We start from the raw sequence: 16580 nt of genomic DNA, 5'->3' as shown, positions 1-16580 counted from the left end.
AAACTCTATTTATTTATTTTAACGTACCCATATAAACAGGAACCCAAACGAATGTGACGTCACTCCCTTATTGTATTTGAAATACATTGCCACTATTTCAAATAGTAAATCTTGACGATCACTGGACTCACCTGACACAAGATTACAGAGCACTAACGTTACAGAGTCACTACAGACTAGAACTTTGTTTGGTTTATTTGTTCAATGCATTTTTAAGCCATCAATATGGTTACATCTCAACCGTCTTATACACATTTGAAGTTCGTTTGCAAATCTCAACCTAAACTGCAGAGCCTGTATTGGGAGTGGTGGCCTAGAGGTTAAAGAAGCGCGCTTGTGATCGGGAGATCGTCGGTTAAATCTCCAGACCGACAGGATCAAATCTGGGTGGGGAAAGTAAAAGAGCAGCACTTGTCCCTCCCTCATTACCACCCCTGAGGTGCCCTTGTGGAGCTGCTCAGTGGCCAGCAGGTCAGACTGTGGTTGTACTGGGCAGCTTCCAGTTATGAATGTGCAACTGTGTGAATGTGACAGGTCCGATTTGTTCTCAATCGACTTACCTGAATAAATAAAGAGAAAAAAGTCTCTGTAATTGTACCTTTTCATCAGTCAGTAAAACGTTTATTCCCTGAACCTCTCTCACTAAATCTGCACTTTAATTTCTTATTTCTTTCTAATTTTCTTGTTTATTGAAGGTACAGCATGCGCATTACCGCCTTTCATCATTATAGTACATCTTTTATGACATCTGCATAGATAGCACATTCTTCTCCTATCTGCACATTGTTGAAATGACCACAAACTGTTTTGATGACAATTAGTCGTGTCGATTTAATGAAAATAATACAATGATTAAAATCCAGTTAAATATGTACAATATTGTGCTGCTCTGATAAACTTGATGCGTTGTTTAGAACCTACTTGTTTTCATGTATACGATTTTGAGGACTAAATTAGAAGTACAGAATTAAGCGTGGCCAGGTTAGCTCAGTAGGCAGAGCAGGCGCACACATATTAAGGTTTCGACTCCGACCTGCGGCCCTTTGCTGCATGTCATTCCCCTTCTCTCTCCCCTTTCATGTCTTCATCTGTCCTTTGGAAATAAAGGCCTAAAATGCCCCAATAAAATAATCTATACAAATAAACTATCAAAATTCTGTAAATGATTTATCTGAGCTGAACAGGAGAGAATCTAGTGATATTTTTGAACCGTCATCTCAGGTAGGAATATTAGCTAAGTCAAGTTTTTAGTTCAATTTCATTAGCTAAAGACCTTCAATCCAACATGACATAGCATTGCTTCATTATGGGTTTCTTTATTCCTTATTCATTTCCTGTGTAGTAACATACTTCCTGTTGTACTCCATTTACTTCATGGTATTTTCTCATTTGAAATCAGGAATCTATAATATAAGGGCCTGTTTAATGTTGAAATGTTTCCTCCTGGCTTTCTTGTCCTTTTGTTCACTAACTTAGTGTGTGTAACTTGTGAAAGAAGTAAGAGGAGGAGGAAAAGAAAAAAGCATCCTGTAATTCTTCTAATTAGTAGTCATACCACACTTTCTAACAACTATGATTTTATTATTTTGTTGAAGCAGACGTGATCAGGGTGACAATTAAAACAGCAAAATAAGGGGAGGGACAGAGGACACGGCAAGCTCCATTAAACAATTCCAAATAACAGTGTCTGGAAAAAGAAGTTTGCTTATGTTCTCGTGTCTGAAGGTGCTGAAGGTGGAAACAGTGTTAGGGTTACTGGCTTTATTTCAGCAGCTTTGCAGTTGCCATGGAGGTCATGGTCGTCATGGTCATGGTGGGCACGGTGATGTCTTTGAAGATGGGCTGTGTGACACCAGAGTAGGACACTTTGTTCTCGCTGAGAGTCCCTATGATCATCTGGCGCATTTCCCTGCTGGCATCGCCACGCACGGCCAGTAACGCCTGGATGTGTTCCTCCCTACGGAGAGCAGGAGGGACCAAAAACCTTAGTGTTAATGTTTAAAGGGACACTTCACCCCAAAATTCTAAATACATATTTAACCTCTTACTTGTAGAACTATTTATCAATCTAGAGAGTAAGGCCCGACCGATATATCGGCCCTCCGATATATCGGTCGGGCCGATATCAGACATTTTCCAAACTATCGGTATCTGCATTTATAATGGCCGATAAATGAATGTTTAAAAAACTAAAATATAAACGGACGAAACCCCCTTCAACCATGTTGTGAGTGTTGGCGTTGCATAGTTTGTCCACCAGAGGGCGCTCTACAACGTCCCTGTTGGCAACACTCGTGTTTAACCCTTTAAGTTTCATATCTTAAGTTTATTTTGATACTGCATTATCATATTATTTTAGTGAGGACTCATAAATATCTACAAATAACTAATGTTAGGGAAATCTGTTTGTTTTGTTACGTGTTTCTGTATTTAAAAAAAAAAAAAAATATATATCTATCTATCTATCTATCTATCGATCGGCCGATATATTGGAATATCGGATTTTTAAATCCCCAAATATTTGTATCGATATCGGCCTTAAAAATCCTTTATCGGTCGGGCTCTACTAGATAGTGTTGGAGATATCAGCCGTGGAGATGTCTGCCTATAATGGAACTAGATGGCACTCAGCTTTTTTTTTTTGGTTCATTTGAAAAATTCAACAGCAATGTCTCTTTTCTAGAAATCATGACCCGGGTTACTCAAGATAATCCACAAACCTGGTTGTGAGTTGAAACGATTTGATTTCTACGGAACTACAACCACCAACCGCATCATCGTGCAGAAGTCAGCCACTTCCTAGTCAGCAGCTCATTCAGGTGATGCTGGTCAATGCAGTGTCAAAATCAAAGCGATGAAACGCATTGGAGCATTTTGTAAATCACTTGAACTTCCTTAATTTGTTTTTTTCTTCTTTTCTTTTTTCTGTCAATTAAAATGAAAAGCAAAGGGCACTTGATCTGTCGGAAGTCCATTTAAGACTCAGTTACCTAGCGATGTGATGTCATATTTTATTTATGTGTCATCCCACACCTAGTACTTATATGCTAACATACTATCTTTGAAAAAACAGCAGCAGTGCAGTGAGAAGCAGTGAAAAGTTGTCGTACTTTTAAGAAAAGGTGTTTTTGTTGCCACAAAACATTTGACAAATTCCACATTAATTGACACACTTGCAATTATTTTATACAAAATACCAATTACCGTACAGGTCCGAATTTAAGACGACCCTGATTATATGACGACCCCCCCCTCTTTTTCAAGACTCATTTTTGGAAAAATACTTATACTACTAAAAGCCAAATACCGTTTTCATAAAGAAAATAATTGTATTTGAAGATAATTCTAATAAAAACACATTGAGAGTGTGTGTGTGTGTGTGTGTGTGTGTGTGTGTGTGTGTGAGACTGTGTAGTCTGGGATAAAACCTGGCATCCGATCCCTCCCCTCCCGCTATCTCTGCTATCTATTTTGCAAGGCCATCGTCACTGCATCCGCATCGTCATTGCATCACTGCTGCCCAGGACGGTTGTGATTGGTTTGAAGAAATACAAATACAAACAAATACAAACAAGCCCCCCCCCCCCAATCCCAGAATAAATAAGCGGTGTAGCCAGACCATACTCCAGGTCTGGCAATGTGAGACTAGTGACTGTGTATACCTGATGTCAGGGTATTTGGACACCAGAGTGGTGACCTCCAGGAACAGCAGTGTGGGGTCAGTCAGCTTGAAGACTTCCGCGATGGCAGCGATGGCACCACAAAGCCGGTCTGTGTCTTCACCCTGCACCCAACAATCCACCAAAGTTAGGCGTGCCCCTCCAACCTTTGAGGACTTTCCTGTCATTACCACGCCAACTGTTGCATCATGTCTACACTGGCCGAGAAGGGTGCACACTGGATCTATCCAGCCACACTGTGTGGCAGAAAGTGTTTTGACAGCATTGCTATTGTTTGACGGATTTGTTAAACTCAATGCAGTGGTTAATTGTTGGTTACAACTGTAATGCTTGGCTGAAAGTGAATAACGTTGCAGTATCGTGAAACCATTATATGTGAACTCACGGCAGCCAGTTTCCTGAAGAGGAACTTGAACTGATCAGCCTCTTTGATCATCCTGTCAGCTCCCTCTCTCCTCTCATCAGCGTTTTTAAAGGTGATCCTCTTCTGCATCACTGCTTTAATGTACTCCACCACCACCCTACGCAGGGCTTCGCTCGTCATCTCCTGTACACACCACAGCCAACATATTGTAAAATCATATTAATAATCTCTATTCAAAATACACTTTTTGCAGTAGGCGATTTGTTAATTTTTTAACGGGGGGGGACAGACAGACCGGTTTGTTTCGTTCCCTCTCGACGAGAAAACTGCCCCACTCTTTTGGTTCTGTATTTTTAACAGTTATATAGTTTAGACACTATAAAAGATCCAATACAGAAGTGACAGAAGGGCAGGACTCAGAGAAAAAGTCTCAACTACAAATCTGTCTGCTATTTCAGCACCACGGACAGCGGCATGGATTTATCAACGCACAGCACAGTTAAGCCCCGATCAGACAGAGCTTTCAGTTTTGCAGTAGCGTCTTTTTCTTCTTCTTTTTTTCCACCTAGGGAATGACCAAATCACCATCCTTAGCTTAACTGTTATTTTGCTGCGAGATGCATAAAGCGGAAAAATGCAAGGCGCTCAGCAACGCAAAGGCAGCGAGCAAAATGCTTTAAAGGAACACGTCGACTTATTGGGACTTTAGCTTATTCACCGTATCCCCCAGAGTTAGATAAGTCCATACATATCCTTCTCATCTCCGTGCGTGTCGTAACTCTGTCTGGCGCACCCACCGCTAGCCTAGCTTAGCACAGATCCTGGAGGTGACCGGTGGGAGCAGTGCTTCGCCTTTCTGAGAATATAGTTCCCAGTATGTATACGGTTAGAAGATGGCTGTGTCTCATGTGACCTTGTTATTTGTACACGCTGTGACTATACAAATCACAACATGTAAATAGGAACATGTTGGCGTTATTTTGTCACTTATTGGGAGCAGTAGGCTAGATGGAGCCGGTTACCTCCAGCTGTGGGTTTGTCAGACAGAGTTACGACACGCACGGAGATGAGAAGGGTATGTATGGACTTATCTAACTCTGGGGGATACAGTGAATAAGCTAAAGTCCCAATAAGTCGGCGTGTTCCTTTAAAATTTGGGACAGCCCTAATATATGACACATTTCTATACATGAATTACTTGTGACATTTTTGAAGATACCCTGCTAAGAGTAAAGTGTTCTGCTCCCATCCTACCTGATTGAAGGGTTTCTTGATCTTGTTGAAGTCATTGAAGTAGTCCTCCACTGTCACACAGATGGTGTCCACAGCATGAGAGCCCGTCAGCCACTTCCTAGTCAGCAGCTCATTCAGGTGATGCTGGTCAATGCAATGTCAAAATCAAAGTGATGAAACGCATTGGAGCATTTTGTAAATCACTTGAACTTCCTTAATTAGTTTTTTCTTCTTTTCTTTTTTCTGTCCATGGATGGATTATTTCTATAGTTTATAGCTGATTTCTATTGGCTGTTGAAACAGGTGGCGTCCCTTACGTTGTGCGACTTGAACAGCTGAAATTCTAGTCCTGTTATAAGACGACCCCACTTTTTCATACTTTTTTCTAGGAAAAAAAACCTGTCTCATATTCGGACCAATACGGTACTTAGAATAAAAGAACAAATTCTTTGCTACAAATTAGGGATGCTAATGATTTTTTTTCCTAACATGTAGCACAACCTTTGTGAGTAAACTAGCAGTTAAGAAATAGTTTGTTTAGCCTATTTTTCTTCAAACTGTTTTAAATTATATTTATATATATATATATATATATTTTTTTTTTTTTCATAATGTTTTAACGGTTTAACTGATAAAACTTTTCAACTTGTCAGTTAAACGGTTAATTATTAAAATCCCTACTAAAAATACAACGAACACCCTTTAAACATCCAATAAATATGGATCAGTCCAATAAGAGCTCTTCTTACCTCGAGGTCTAGGAAGACTTCATCCAATAGGAACTGACATCCCTCCTTGGCCACCTCATTGAGCGTCCTCTCTATGGCGGCATCACTGTCAGTGGGCTCGGAGGACTGCGAGTACTTCCTCTTCAGACTGTTAATGGACTCTCTGAGGAACACATGGGATAACATTACAATGTGGAACCCCAAAGAGTTCAATATCAAATATATAAAGACATTATGAGATAATCACATTAATAAATTGTGCAATATATATATATATATATATATATATATGTACACATACATACATACATACATACATACATACACACACACACACATATATATATTAGGTGGTACGGTTCATAAAAGAACATCCGAACCGCTCGGTTCGGAGCGTGTGTGCGTCGCACGGTTCGTCAGTACACTGTTAATGTGCACTAACCACTTACTGCTGTAGTGCCCACTTTATACACCTATGTTAAAACACTTACTGGAAACGACGAGGGGGAAGCGCGTGACGAACGCAACACACGTGGTTCTTGCTGCTCCCGAATTTCAAAACAGACTCTAATGGCGTCTCGTTGTGAATACGATCTAGTATTTTACGAAAATAGTTCACCGAAACGTGTTTCTGACAACATTTTAAGCGAGAAATAGGCCATACAGTTGCTGAATCGGTCTGTTTTTTTGATTGACAAAAGTCAGTTTAAAAGATTTTCGTCAGATTTTGAGAGGCGCCGAGCCGACCGCTCCTCAAGTGGAGTGTGGAGTGCTGCTGCTGCAGGTCACGTCAGGTGCAGAAATGTCAAGTGGGAGAGATGAGGAAGGCTGCCCGGAGTTGGAGGATGCGCCAGCGTCGTATAAGTCTGGTGTGTGGGAACATTTTGGATTTCATGTTACCTATGATGACAGCAGAAATAAAACAATAGATAGAACTGCCACTGTGTGCATGTATTGTGCAACATGCATTCAATATGCTAATTTTAGCTATATAGTGTTAAAAATTAAAAGAAAAGATAACAAGAACCGTACAGAACCGAAAACCGTGACCCTAAAACCGTGATACGAACCGAACCGTGGGTTTTGTGAACCGTACCACCCCTAATATATATATATATATATACTTGTAAATTAATACTCAAAGTGCAACTCTGTCCTAAAAAAGTCCTAACTCTGTGGTTGACAGGCTATTCAAACTCTCCATTCCCATCTTTTCCATGTTTTCGAGCGTCCCCGTCGCTCACCAGCTACACTGACTGTACTTAACAGTCTGTTGTGCTAATGGATTCCTCCTGTTGCTCCAGTCACATGCAGTGGTAAGCTCTCATCTGGATTTCCTAGCTTAGCGTAAAGACAAGCAGCTAACTTGGAGCCTACAGTTGGACAGCCTACGTCCCCTGTCTGCCCAAACAACTTGACATTACCACTTCATGACCAAAGTTATATTTTACTTAAAGTGTCAACACTAGTTCATCTATAAAATGTAATCTTACTTGAATGTCTGGCAGTTGTTAATGATGGCTATCATGTACTGCACATAACACTGAGGCATCTGTCTGTCTCTCATGTGCTCCTCTTTGTAGGTCACTGCCTCCTCTCTGTACCTACACAAAGGAACACACACATCTGTTAGAATCACACAGTAATTGTTCCCATTATTGCAGCAGTCTGTTCCCCTGATCAGAGTGTGTATAGAGCCAATATTAAAAGGGTAACAGGAAACAGAACACATGAGTTCTGACGTCCAAAATTATAAGAGCACACAATCATGGAAAGTTAAAAATTACCCAGGTTTTAATTCTATGTTGTTTCAAACATTTTTCATTAGACCTTCAATTCAGACCTTTATCACATCAGAAAGAAAGTCAAACAGTATGAAAAAAGAATTACCTGATGAGGAACGTGTTCATCTGTTTCAGGCAGAGCTTCAGAACTTGCTCTTTGAAATTGTTGTCAATCTGCGCAGCAACTTGCAGATTCTGCTCAAACATCTGATGAAGGGTGAAGAAACATTCAAATCAGGACGAGAGAGAATGAGCGAGCTGAGATGTTTTCATTACAAGCACCAGGAATCAAATATACAGTGGCTTCCAGAGGTTTTCATAACCCTTCACTTTTTTCAATATATAATAAGTCACAATGGCGTGTGTTACCTGAAAGACTATGGCGGGCAGTGTGGTCTGGTAGTATCCGTCTTGGTCAGCCTCAGGCTCCGTTTCTTTCTGCCAGTCCTTCTTGTCCGTTTCCAGGGCCTTCCTCAGCCAGCCTGTTATATTAGACTGAAGATATGGACAGTCAAACAGAGAGTCTGGATCCACACTTAACAAAAGAGATGCCTTGTAAACATTGTTTTTGTGCCACTTTAAACTGGTTAACATGTTTTAATTATGACACAGTGGCATTTTTATGAAGGGAATGTGTATTTGACGCTTGCAAAGGTGACACACAGGGAGGTAGCACAAGAAGAAGAAAAGAACAAGACATACTTTATTTAAAAGGCAAGCTGTTTTTTTTTGTAATTAAGTTACTGTGATTAGATGTCCAAGGGGCAGGTCTATTTGCAGTGTAGCACTCACAATGTGATTGTGTGTGGATTCAAAGGCAGGCATAATGTGTATAAAGACTACTGTACAGACTAAAGACCTGAATGGGACACCCATTAGCATTCCCGTTTATGTGTGTGGTGCCTGCCTACTGTAAAAGTCTTGACATATTTGCTGAGCAGGTCGTCCACCACATCTTGAGGCAGCAGAGGCTCCAGCTGGTTGATGTCACACTCTGAAAACAGCTCTGGGTGGCCCATCATCTCCACACTGAAACATAGACAGGCACGCATACACTGATTCTATAACTAAAACGCAGTTACATCTGCAGGTGCCTCATGAATTCTTTGAGCCTGTGATAAACATTTCCTGCGGGTGGACATAATACATTTTTGTCTGTGGTTCTGTTTTGTGTATGAGGTGTTGTATGAGCTCTAGTTGGACAATGTATGGCTTGCACTGTTGTGTTGTGGCTGCTGTGGTGTGTTTTATTTGTTCTTTGTTTTGTGCAAAGTGGAGAATGTTGTGTGTGGACATTGGACCGGAAGCTGTTAAATTAATTACTGTTGTATTGGTGTCATTTGATTCCGGGTGGGATGGGCCACTTAGTGGCATGACACGTAAATAATAATCAAAAAATGTTGCATCTAAACAAACGTTTGCAAGCACATAAACAGCAGACTGTGGTTTAGACTGTAGATGCACCAGGTAATCAAACTAATAACAGCATCTCAATGGGCCTGAATTACTGTGGTGGAGTCAGATAGACTGGTAGTAATGATGTAAAAAAACAAAAAACAATGCTAGTCATCAGTTTAACCAAGTGTTGAACTACCCGTTTGTAATTTCCATTGGATTGTTTAAGCTGCTCTGAGATTTTGAAGTTAAGAATGCCACAGCTGCAATAAATGTTAGATACATGAATAAAAATAATCAGATTCATTCATCAACGGAAGAATTTGTCTTCAACGGCTGTACTATGTGCGACAGATAAAGCTCTGCTAGCTCCATAGCTAACCCCCTTCACTTTAACCAGCAGATAGCAAGCAGGACACGGCAAGACACCGACAGATAAACTGTACACACTCTGCACTGCTACGTTCAGACAGAGCTTGTGAAAGTGTGCATTTGTGTGTGTGTGTGTGTGTGTGTGTGTGTGTGTATTACCTCTTATATGTATTGAGGACCCAGGTTAGCAGGGATACGATCTCATTAGCCTCTAAATCCTCAGAGGCCAGTTCTTTGACACGAGAGGACACAGCATTGTGGTAGAGGCCAAAAAACCTAAAACACATAAGCAAACACTTATCTGAATGTGTTAAATAAATAGGGAAATAAAAGCACAACTGAATACTTTGACTTGAAGCTTTTCGTCAGTTGAGAGCGTAACAGTTCACTAAATTCATGGTTCAATTTATTACAGTGTTCTGGTGACACAATTGTGAGAATGGGGCTTTCAAGTGCTTGGAGGTGTACGGGCAGTTGGGCAGTTAGGCGGCCAGGCAAACCAAGGACTTCTATTCTGAATCTTGTGTTTAGGACCGGTTCTGTGTTGACAGACAAACAGATTCATTTTGCGTCCGTTACCTGTTGAACGTGTTGTAGTGCTGGGGGAAGCACTGCACCATGAGGTTCTTGACAACGATGAGGTCATCCAGAACATATTTCCTGGTTATTTCTAAAAGACGAACCAGCCACATTTTATCGGCCTCTTTTGTCACTGACTGGGTGCCCTCAATGCGGGTGCCGACTGTACCCTCCAACACCTGCAGAAACAGAAACGGATCAAAGTCATCGTTTAGGGACTGAGTCTGTACAGTTGGCCAGAAAACTACCTCTTCCTGAGGTAAAAAACTAAAGCTAATTTCACCGTGAATCCTATAATATACTTTCACAACATTTAGATACATTTCAGCATCTAAGTAAAACACAGTCCACAAAGAACAGTGAGACCAAGGCCTCTCATTCAGGACGGTAAGCATTACTTTGAATCAGCAACCTCCATATGGTCTCCGTGTTTGGGTATAGATCATTTTAGACTAGAGCTGACTGCTGTGTAAAATGGTTGATGTTTTACAAGGAGAAAGGGAAAGAAAAAAAAAAAAAAAAGAACAGAAAAACAAAATTACTTGCAAAAACAATCGGATAGCAGCCATTTGGGGCGGGAGGAGAAGCCTGTGTGGGATAGCGGGAATAATCGGAGATTCAGATAAAAGGTGAGATGAAGAACAAGAAGAGCTGAAATAACGTTCATCATTTCTCTTACCTGAAACATCCTGTCCTTCCACCGTTTGGGTCGTCCAGGCGGGATGAAGCCGGTCTGCTTCTTACGGTCGACCATACGCCGATCGATCTTCTCCTCCCGCTCAATGATGCGAACCGATGACACCAACATAGTAGGGTCACGGCGAACTGTCAACATGGACCTCTGCAGTATCATCCATAACTGCTTGGCCAGTTCATCTGACAACCCCTGAACCTGGAGGGGAAACACGAGGAGGTTGAAAACCGACTTAAAGCTTTGACTTAAGTGGTTACATAGTCACTAAAAATGTCTAAGATAGAATACAACTGTATTGTCCACCAGAAAGGTAAATCCTTAGCTCAAGACCAAATAAGCTCACAAACATATAACTAGGGATGTCACGAGAACCGGTACTTCGGTACCAAAATTCTGAAAACGTGCCGGTACTCATTTATCCACAGTACCGTACGTACCGGTGGATGCAATCCTTCCAGGCCTGAGGAGAGATTAGGGTCAGTTTGGTGCATCCCTAATGATGACGACATGTATGATGTTCGGACCTTTCACAGTTTTGCTGCACCACTCAAAAACTCTCTCACTTAAACTTACATCTTCAAAGTAAATGGAGATGAGGTTCATGTCGCTTGTGTTCTTGCTGTCCATGCGGTACTGCTCATACATGAGGTCATCCCGTGAACACTCCAGCTCCATCAGCTTCCTGTGGGCCTGCAGCAGCTCTCCCTGCTCTATCAGCTGCTGCGTGTCTGCCACAATCTCTGGTACTGTACACACAGCAAAGTGACAAGAGACACACAGAGTACTAAGAGCAAGATAAAACAGGAGAGAAGTTCTCTGTGAGTCGAGTCAACCTTTAAAGATAGCTTGTTCAGGGGTTTTTCCTGCATAGAGGAATTCTTGGCAAATAAGTTAACACAGTCTCATTGCCTTTACTGTACGTGGACCGATCATGCTTACAGCCTTGAGTAGTCCCATTCTGAGCCAGGAAAAACTAGGGGTGGGAAAAAATTATCCATTCTTAGATGCTTCGCGATTCTCTCTAGAACGATTTGATGCTCGATTCTGATAAGTTAATAATCAATTTAAAAAAAATATATATAAAAAAAAAGGAGGATGGGATAATGGACAACAACTTAGAGTTTAGGCAAGAGTGCAAAAAAAAAAAAAAACACACACACAAAAATAGTATATGGTCTGCAATGGGACACACAATCGTTGACATCTTTTAGGTCGGGCTGAACTATGCTTACCAGAGAAAATGTTTTTAAGGTTTTCCACAGCGGAGGCCAGCTGACTGTGTTGAACTACAGCATCCTTGACGTCCTTCAGGTTCTCTATGGTGTTGATGCTCTGCCTCCAGTCTTTACTCACATCAGCCAGTGAGCCCTGGATGTCTTTGACATCCAGCAGAGCACTGTGCAGCTGGGTCAGTCCGGTGCGAACGCCATCCAGCTGGGACTGGATGGCTGCCTGAGGACATCAGGCGCAATCAAGAGACAGATGTTACTGTTAGTTACAAAAGTAAGTACTATTATGCTCTGTGTCAATTAATAATAATGTGGTGAATTGTGCTTTCATACTGAGTATGTGTCACACCATGTACAGTACATCAGCATAGTGTATGCTTGGTTACCATTAAATACATTTCAGCATTATTACTTATACATACATACTTACTTAAAATAATGTATGTAGTATGCACAGAGGCTGATATGATTTTCGGAATCTAGTGGTTCCCATCTGCTAGGATAACTATTGTGTAAACTGTGACATAAAATCAGAAAGGGACCAGATTACAAAAAACTAAATTAGTTAAACATGTGCCTGTTGTTACAAATTGGAGCCAAATCAGAGGTTTACAAGGGAGGGAGCCCCAATATAAACATTATTTCAAAAGTTTTTTTTAGTAATTACTGATGATTTATCAAGACAAAAAATACCAACCTTCTCTATACTATTTTACTGATTATCTCTGCATTTTAGGCTGTTGACATTTTAAGCGAACTTGTGATTTTTCACTCTTTTTTGACACATTTCACCGACAAAAACGGTTGTTGCCGAAAAGAACAGTGAATGAATAGCTAAATGTGTAAAATGAAGGAGTGTATAATGAACTACACTGCATGGTCTGTTAACACAGCACCTTCAGCCTGGCTTCTACAGAGGCCTTTTTGCGAGCCTCTCTTCTTCTGTACTGCTCCACTTTGTCCAGCTGGTCCGATCGCTGCAGCATCCCTGCCACACGCTGCACCGCCGTGGCAACCGCCTCCCGACTCGTCTCCTCCATAGTGTTGCTCAGTAGTATATAGTACCAGTCGTATCCAAAGGCTTCATGTAAACACTCTTGAGCTGAAAGATACAGACAACATCAATCACATACTGCTAGTGTTTGGTGTAAGATATTACAGTATAACTCTTTAAGATTTCTTGTATTTTCTCGAATTCTGACTGTCTCCCCAATAGATAAAAAAATGTGATCTGGCAAAATGTTTCTTAAAGCAAATACAAAATATTCAGTAAGTGTTCCAGTGTTTCGCTATCACATTGCAACTGTATGCAATAAAAAGGTCAACGACTGGTTGTTAGCTACATGACAATGTGGCACAGCAATCCATATTGGGGTTCTTTAAAGACCAATTCTATAATAAAAAAAAGTACATTCAGGTCAATAGTTCATTATTAGATTCAGCATTTCAGTGGTTTAGAGTGTTGTGAGCCTAACAGTTTCGCTGTTGAGCAAATGGATGTATAAGGGCATTGTAAGAAAAGACACAGGTAAATAAATGAATATATAAATAGCAATATTTCTCAGGTGGAACACATCTCTAAAGTGTTTGAAAACTGTTGCTGAAGATAAAGAGGATTTCTAACATTACTTCCTGTCATAACAGATACACATGACACTCCTTTCTCCACGGTTAACATGGGACAAGAACTTGTGACCGAGACCATAAAAGGACAGCTGTGGCACCGCCTTTCTTAAAATTCCATAGAGCTATTTGGTTGTCAAACATTATTAAATGGCTAGCGTTGCACTACGTAAAGTTAGGTTAACGTTAGCATCGAGTAACGTTAGTATTTGGTGAAAATTGAATGACAGCTAGCTAAGCTAGCGGTTAACTTGCAAACGTTAGCGTAGTTTTACTTGGACAGCTTGTACACAGCAGCTAACGTTACACGAACTATTAACTAGCTAGGCCATATTATGTCAAATAAAAACATTAGCTAACCCTTCTAGTTAACATAATAAAAATGTTCAGCTCAATAAATGTAATAGCATAAGCTAAGCTAACGTGGGACGGGAAAAGGCTAGCTAGCTAACACTATCTCAGCGCCTGTGAAACAAGCTCGCTATATGAACCCAAGAACCAGTATTACCTCAGACACCTAGGGACTACACGTAGGGAGGATGAAATGCATTTCTACGATTATTACTTTGATATTCCTGACTAGCTAGCTAGCTAAGTTATGTTGTTGTGTTCCTCTTCCTCATTAGAGCTCCGCCCAGCACCAGCACCACCGGCTTCTGCGTTTTCTTCTATGAGGTTGTACGGCAGTTGGCCTACACGATGTTGCATTACTGCCACATTCAGGTTTTGGATGATCACTACTAGCTAGTGCATCAATGCATAAGAACATGTTTCATATTTTATCTGAATCTACTGTGACCACTTTACATAATGCTGGGTAGTTGTAAAAATGTATCGTATTTTATAAGCTGATCTTGTTTTGTGTTTACCATTTTTGTTTAGAAAGAATTAAACTGTCAAGTACTTACTGTAGTTACAGCACCTGAGTAGCCTTTAGTAGCCTCTTTTTTATTTTTTTGCGTGATTAGGGAAGGCTTGTGACATGTGGATGAAACAGTGGTGTTTTCATCACTTAGAATTCCTTATGGGGGCGACAAAAACTACGCAGTAGTTAAATTAAAATTATAGACCTATTTACATGCAGTTCCTTTTGTGAACGCTAGGTATAATCAAAGAATTTCTAATAAGGGAAGAAGTTCCACTCTCTCGTTACTTCCGGCTTCTGAACTGGTTGCAGTTCCACCAGAGTTCCATATAGGGGGCGCTCACAGGCCAGTGCAGAATGAATGGGACTCTATGGAGCTATACCCCTCAAAATCCACTTTTCTCAGGATATCATTTTTTGTGTAGTAATTTGAATGTTGCATTCGAAAGGGGAGGCTAAGAAAATACACACTGCTGGGTGTTAGATTTTTTTAAAGTGGCTTTTTTGTTCTAAAAAGCCTTTTAAAATGTCAATGACGTCATAAACATATACGGCCAGAGATACTGCTTTACGGCAAGCTCTGAGTCGCTTCCTTTGTTCTCTCGAGGCATCGACAACACAGCTGACAGGTTAGCCTCTCCCTGTTAATACACGTGCTAGAAAGAGGTTTGCTAATGTTTTAAAGACCACGCCGAAATATTCACTCTGACATTCTGGTTCTGCTTCGGATGCCGTCAAGCGGGATCTCCGATCGTAATCAGTCCTTCACTGACCAATCAGCATTCATTAGCAGAATGCTAGCGTGTTATGGGCAACAACGACTCAACCTGTAAGAAATCGAAAGGACACAAGTACTCGTTCATTCAACTTTTGACCTATAATCCATGTTGAACTTGCAAAAACTACAATCAAATCTGAGATTTCTCAACGACAATCAGGCGAAAGAGACAAATTTAGCCGTCTAGCTCCATAGACGCGATCACCCCCCAGTGGAACTCTGGTGGAACTGCAACCAAATTCGGTACAATGGGGCTGAATAGGGAGTGGAACGGCTTTCCGTAGACGGGCTTTGGTATAATTATCACCACATGTGTAGATTGCTTTCACACTTTTTACCGCCCTGTCTTACACACACTCTCTGGTCTCACAGTTATATGAGATGTTTATCTGCTTCAAATAGTGGAAAGATACCTATTTCTTGCTCACTGGTTCATTTGAAATGCATCTTCCTGTGGTATCTCGCCCATTGGTTCATTTAAAAACGCAATTTCCGGTCTCGGGACATTAATACGCATCTTCCGGTCTCCTCCCTGGTAATATCCGGTCTTAGGCACGCCCTTTTTCTGGAAAGTTCCGGAAGAATCGCGTCAGAAACATCTGGCAGACGTAAATCTCATTTTTGACAGCTCGTGACCTCTTGACCTGTCAGTCATCAATCAAACCGTATATTTGAGTGACAGAAAGTACCTCTTATAACTCTGGTAGAAATTGTGTGAAGTGTTTTTTGAAAGAAAAACCTCACAGCCTTGTTGAACTGAGCAAATTTGAGTGGTTGGCAGACCTCTTTAGTTGAGCTCACATTGAACAAAAGCTTGCAAGCTTGTGTCGCACATGCAGGCCTATGCACACATGACTTTTTTTTATTACGAGCTTCAACTTTTTGAGTGGCAAGTAGCGGCAATTATGGGGCTACTGCTAACTGTCCAACTGTGTGAAATGATCTTGTTTCCCAACTGCCCACATTTCTGTGAAAATGGGGAAATGGGTGACTGTGCTCACATCACTGATCACAGACTTTCAAGAGTTGGCTGCCATTTAGCCTAGAGCGGCGGGGGAAGGTGTGTAGCCACAGTCATGACGCACCCCCTCCCTATCTCTGCTTCTCTTCATAAAAAGCTTACGTATACTTGGGGAGTGAGGAGTTGCAGCGTTCGCCTAGAGCGGCGGGGGAAGATGTGTAGCCACAATCACGGAACACAGCCTCCCTATCTCTCCTTCTCTGCAGCTCTTAGTTATGCGGTTATAGTTCTAGAC

General features: G+C 41.1%; 1 protein-coding gene across 1 annotated transcript; it reads right to left on the bottom strand.

Annotated features, from left to right (window-relative positions):
- Window positions 1-1560: 1560 nt before the first annotated feature.
- Window positions 1561-14343, bottom strand: exoc3 (exocyst complex component 3). Its single transcript, XM_078264936.1, has 16 exons — window positions 14190-14343; window positions 12955-13160; window positions 12062-12281; window positions 11403-11575; window positions 10815-11027; window positions 10136-10314; window positions 9716-9832; window positions 8701-8818; window positions 8159-8284; window positions 7896-7996; window positions 7499-7609; window positions 6027-6168; window positions 5299-5421; window positions 4066-4227; window positions 3663-3784; window positions 1561-1957 (listed from the first exon to the last, which is right to left on the bottom strand). The coding sequence occupies exons 2-16, from the start codon at window positions 13096-13098 to the stop codon at window positions 1762-1764; spliced, it is 2247 nt and encodes a 748-aa protein (XP_078121062.1). The 5' UTR covers window positions 13099-13160; window positions 14190-14343; the 3' UTR covers window positions 1561-1761.
- Between the last annotated feature and the right edge of the window lie 2237 nt (window positions 14344-16580).

The sequence above is a fragment of the Sander vitreus genome, chromosome 12 (genome assembly GCF_031162955.1).
Source record: "Sander vitreus isolate 19-12246 chromosome 12, sanVit1, whole genome shotgun sequence".
In the NCBI taxonomy this organism is placed as follows: domain Eukaryota; kingdom Metazoa; phylum Chordata; class Actinopteri; order Perciformes; family Percidae; genus Sander; species Sander vitreus.
The sequence above is the reverse complement of the archived record's forward strand: the minus strand, read 5'-3'. Positions and strand labels throughout refer to the sequence as shown.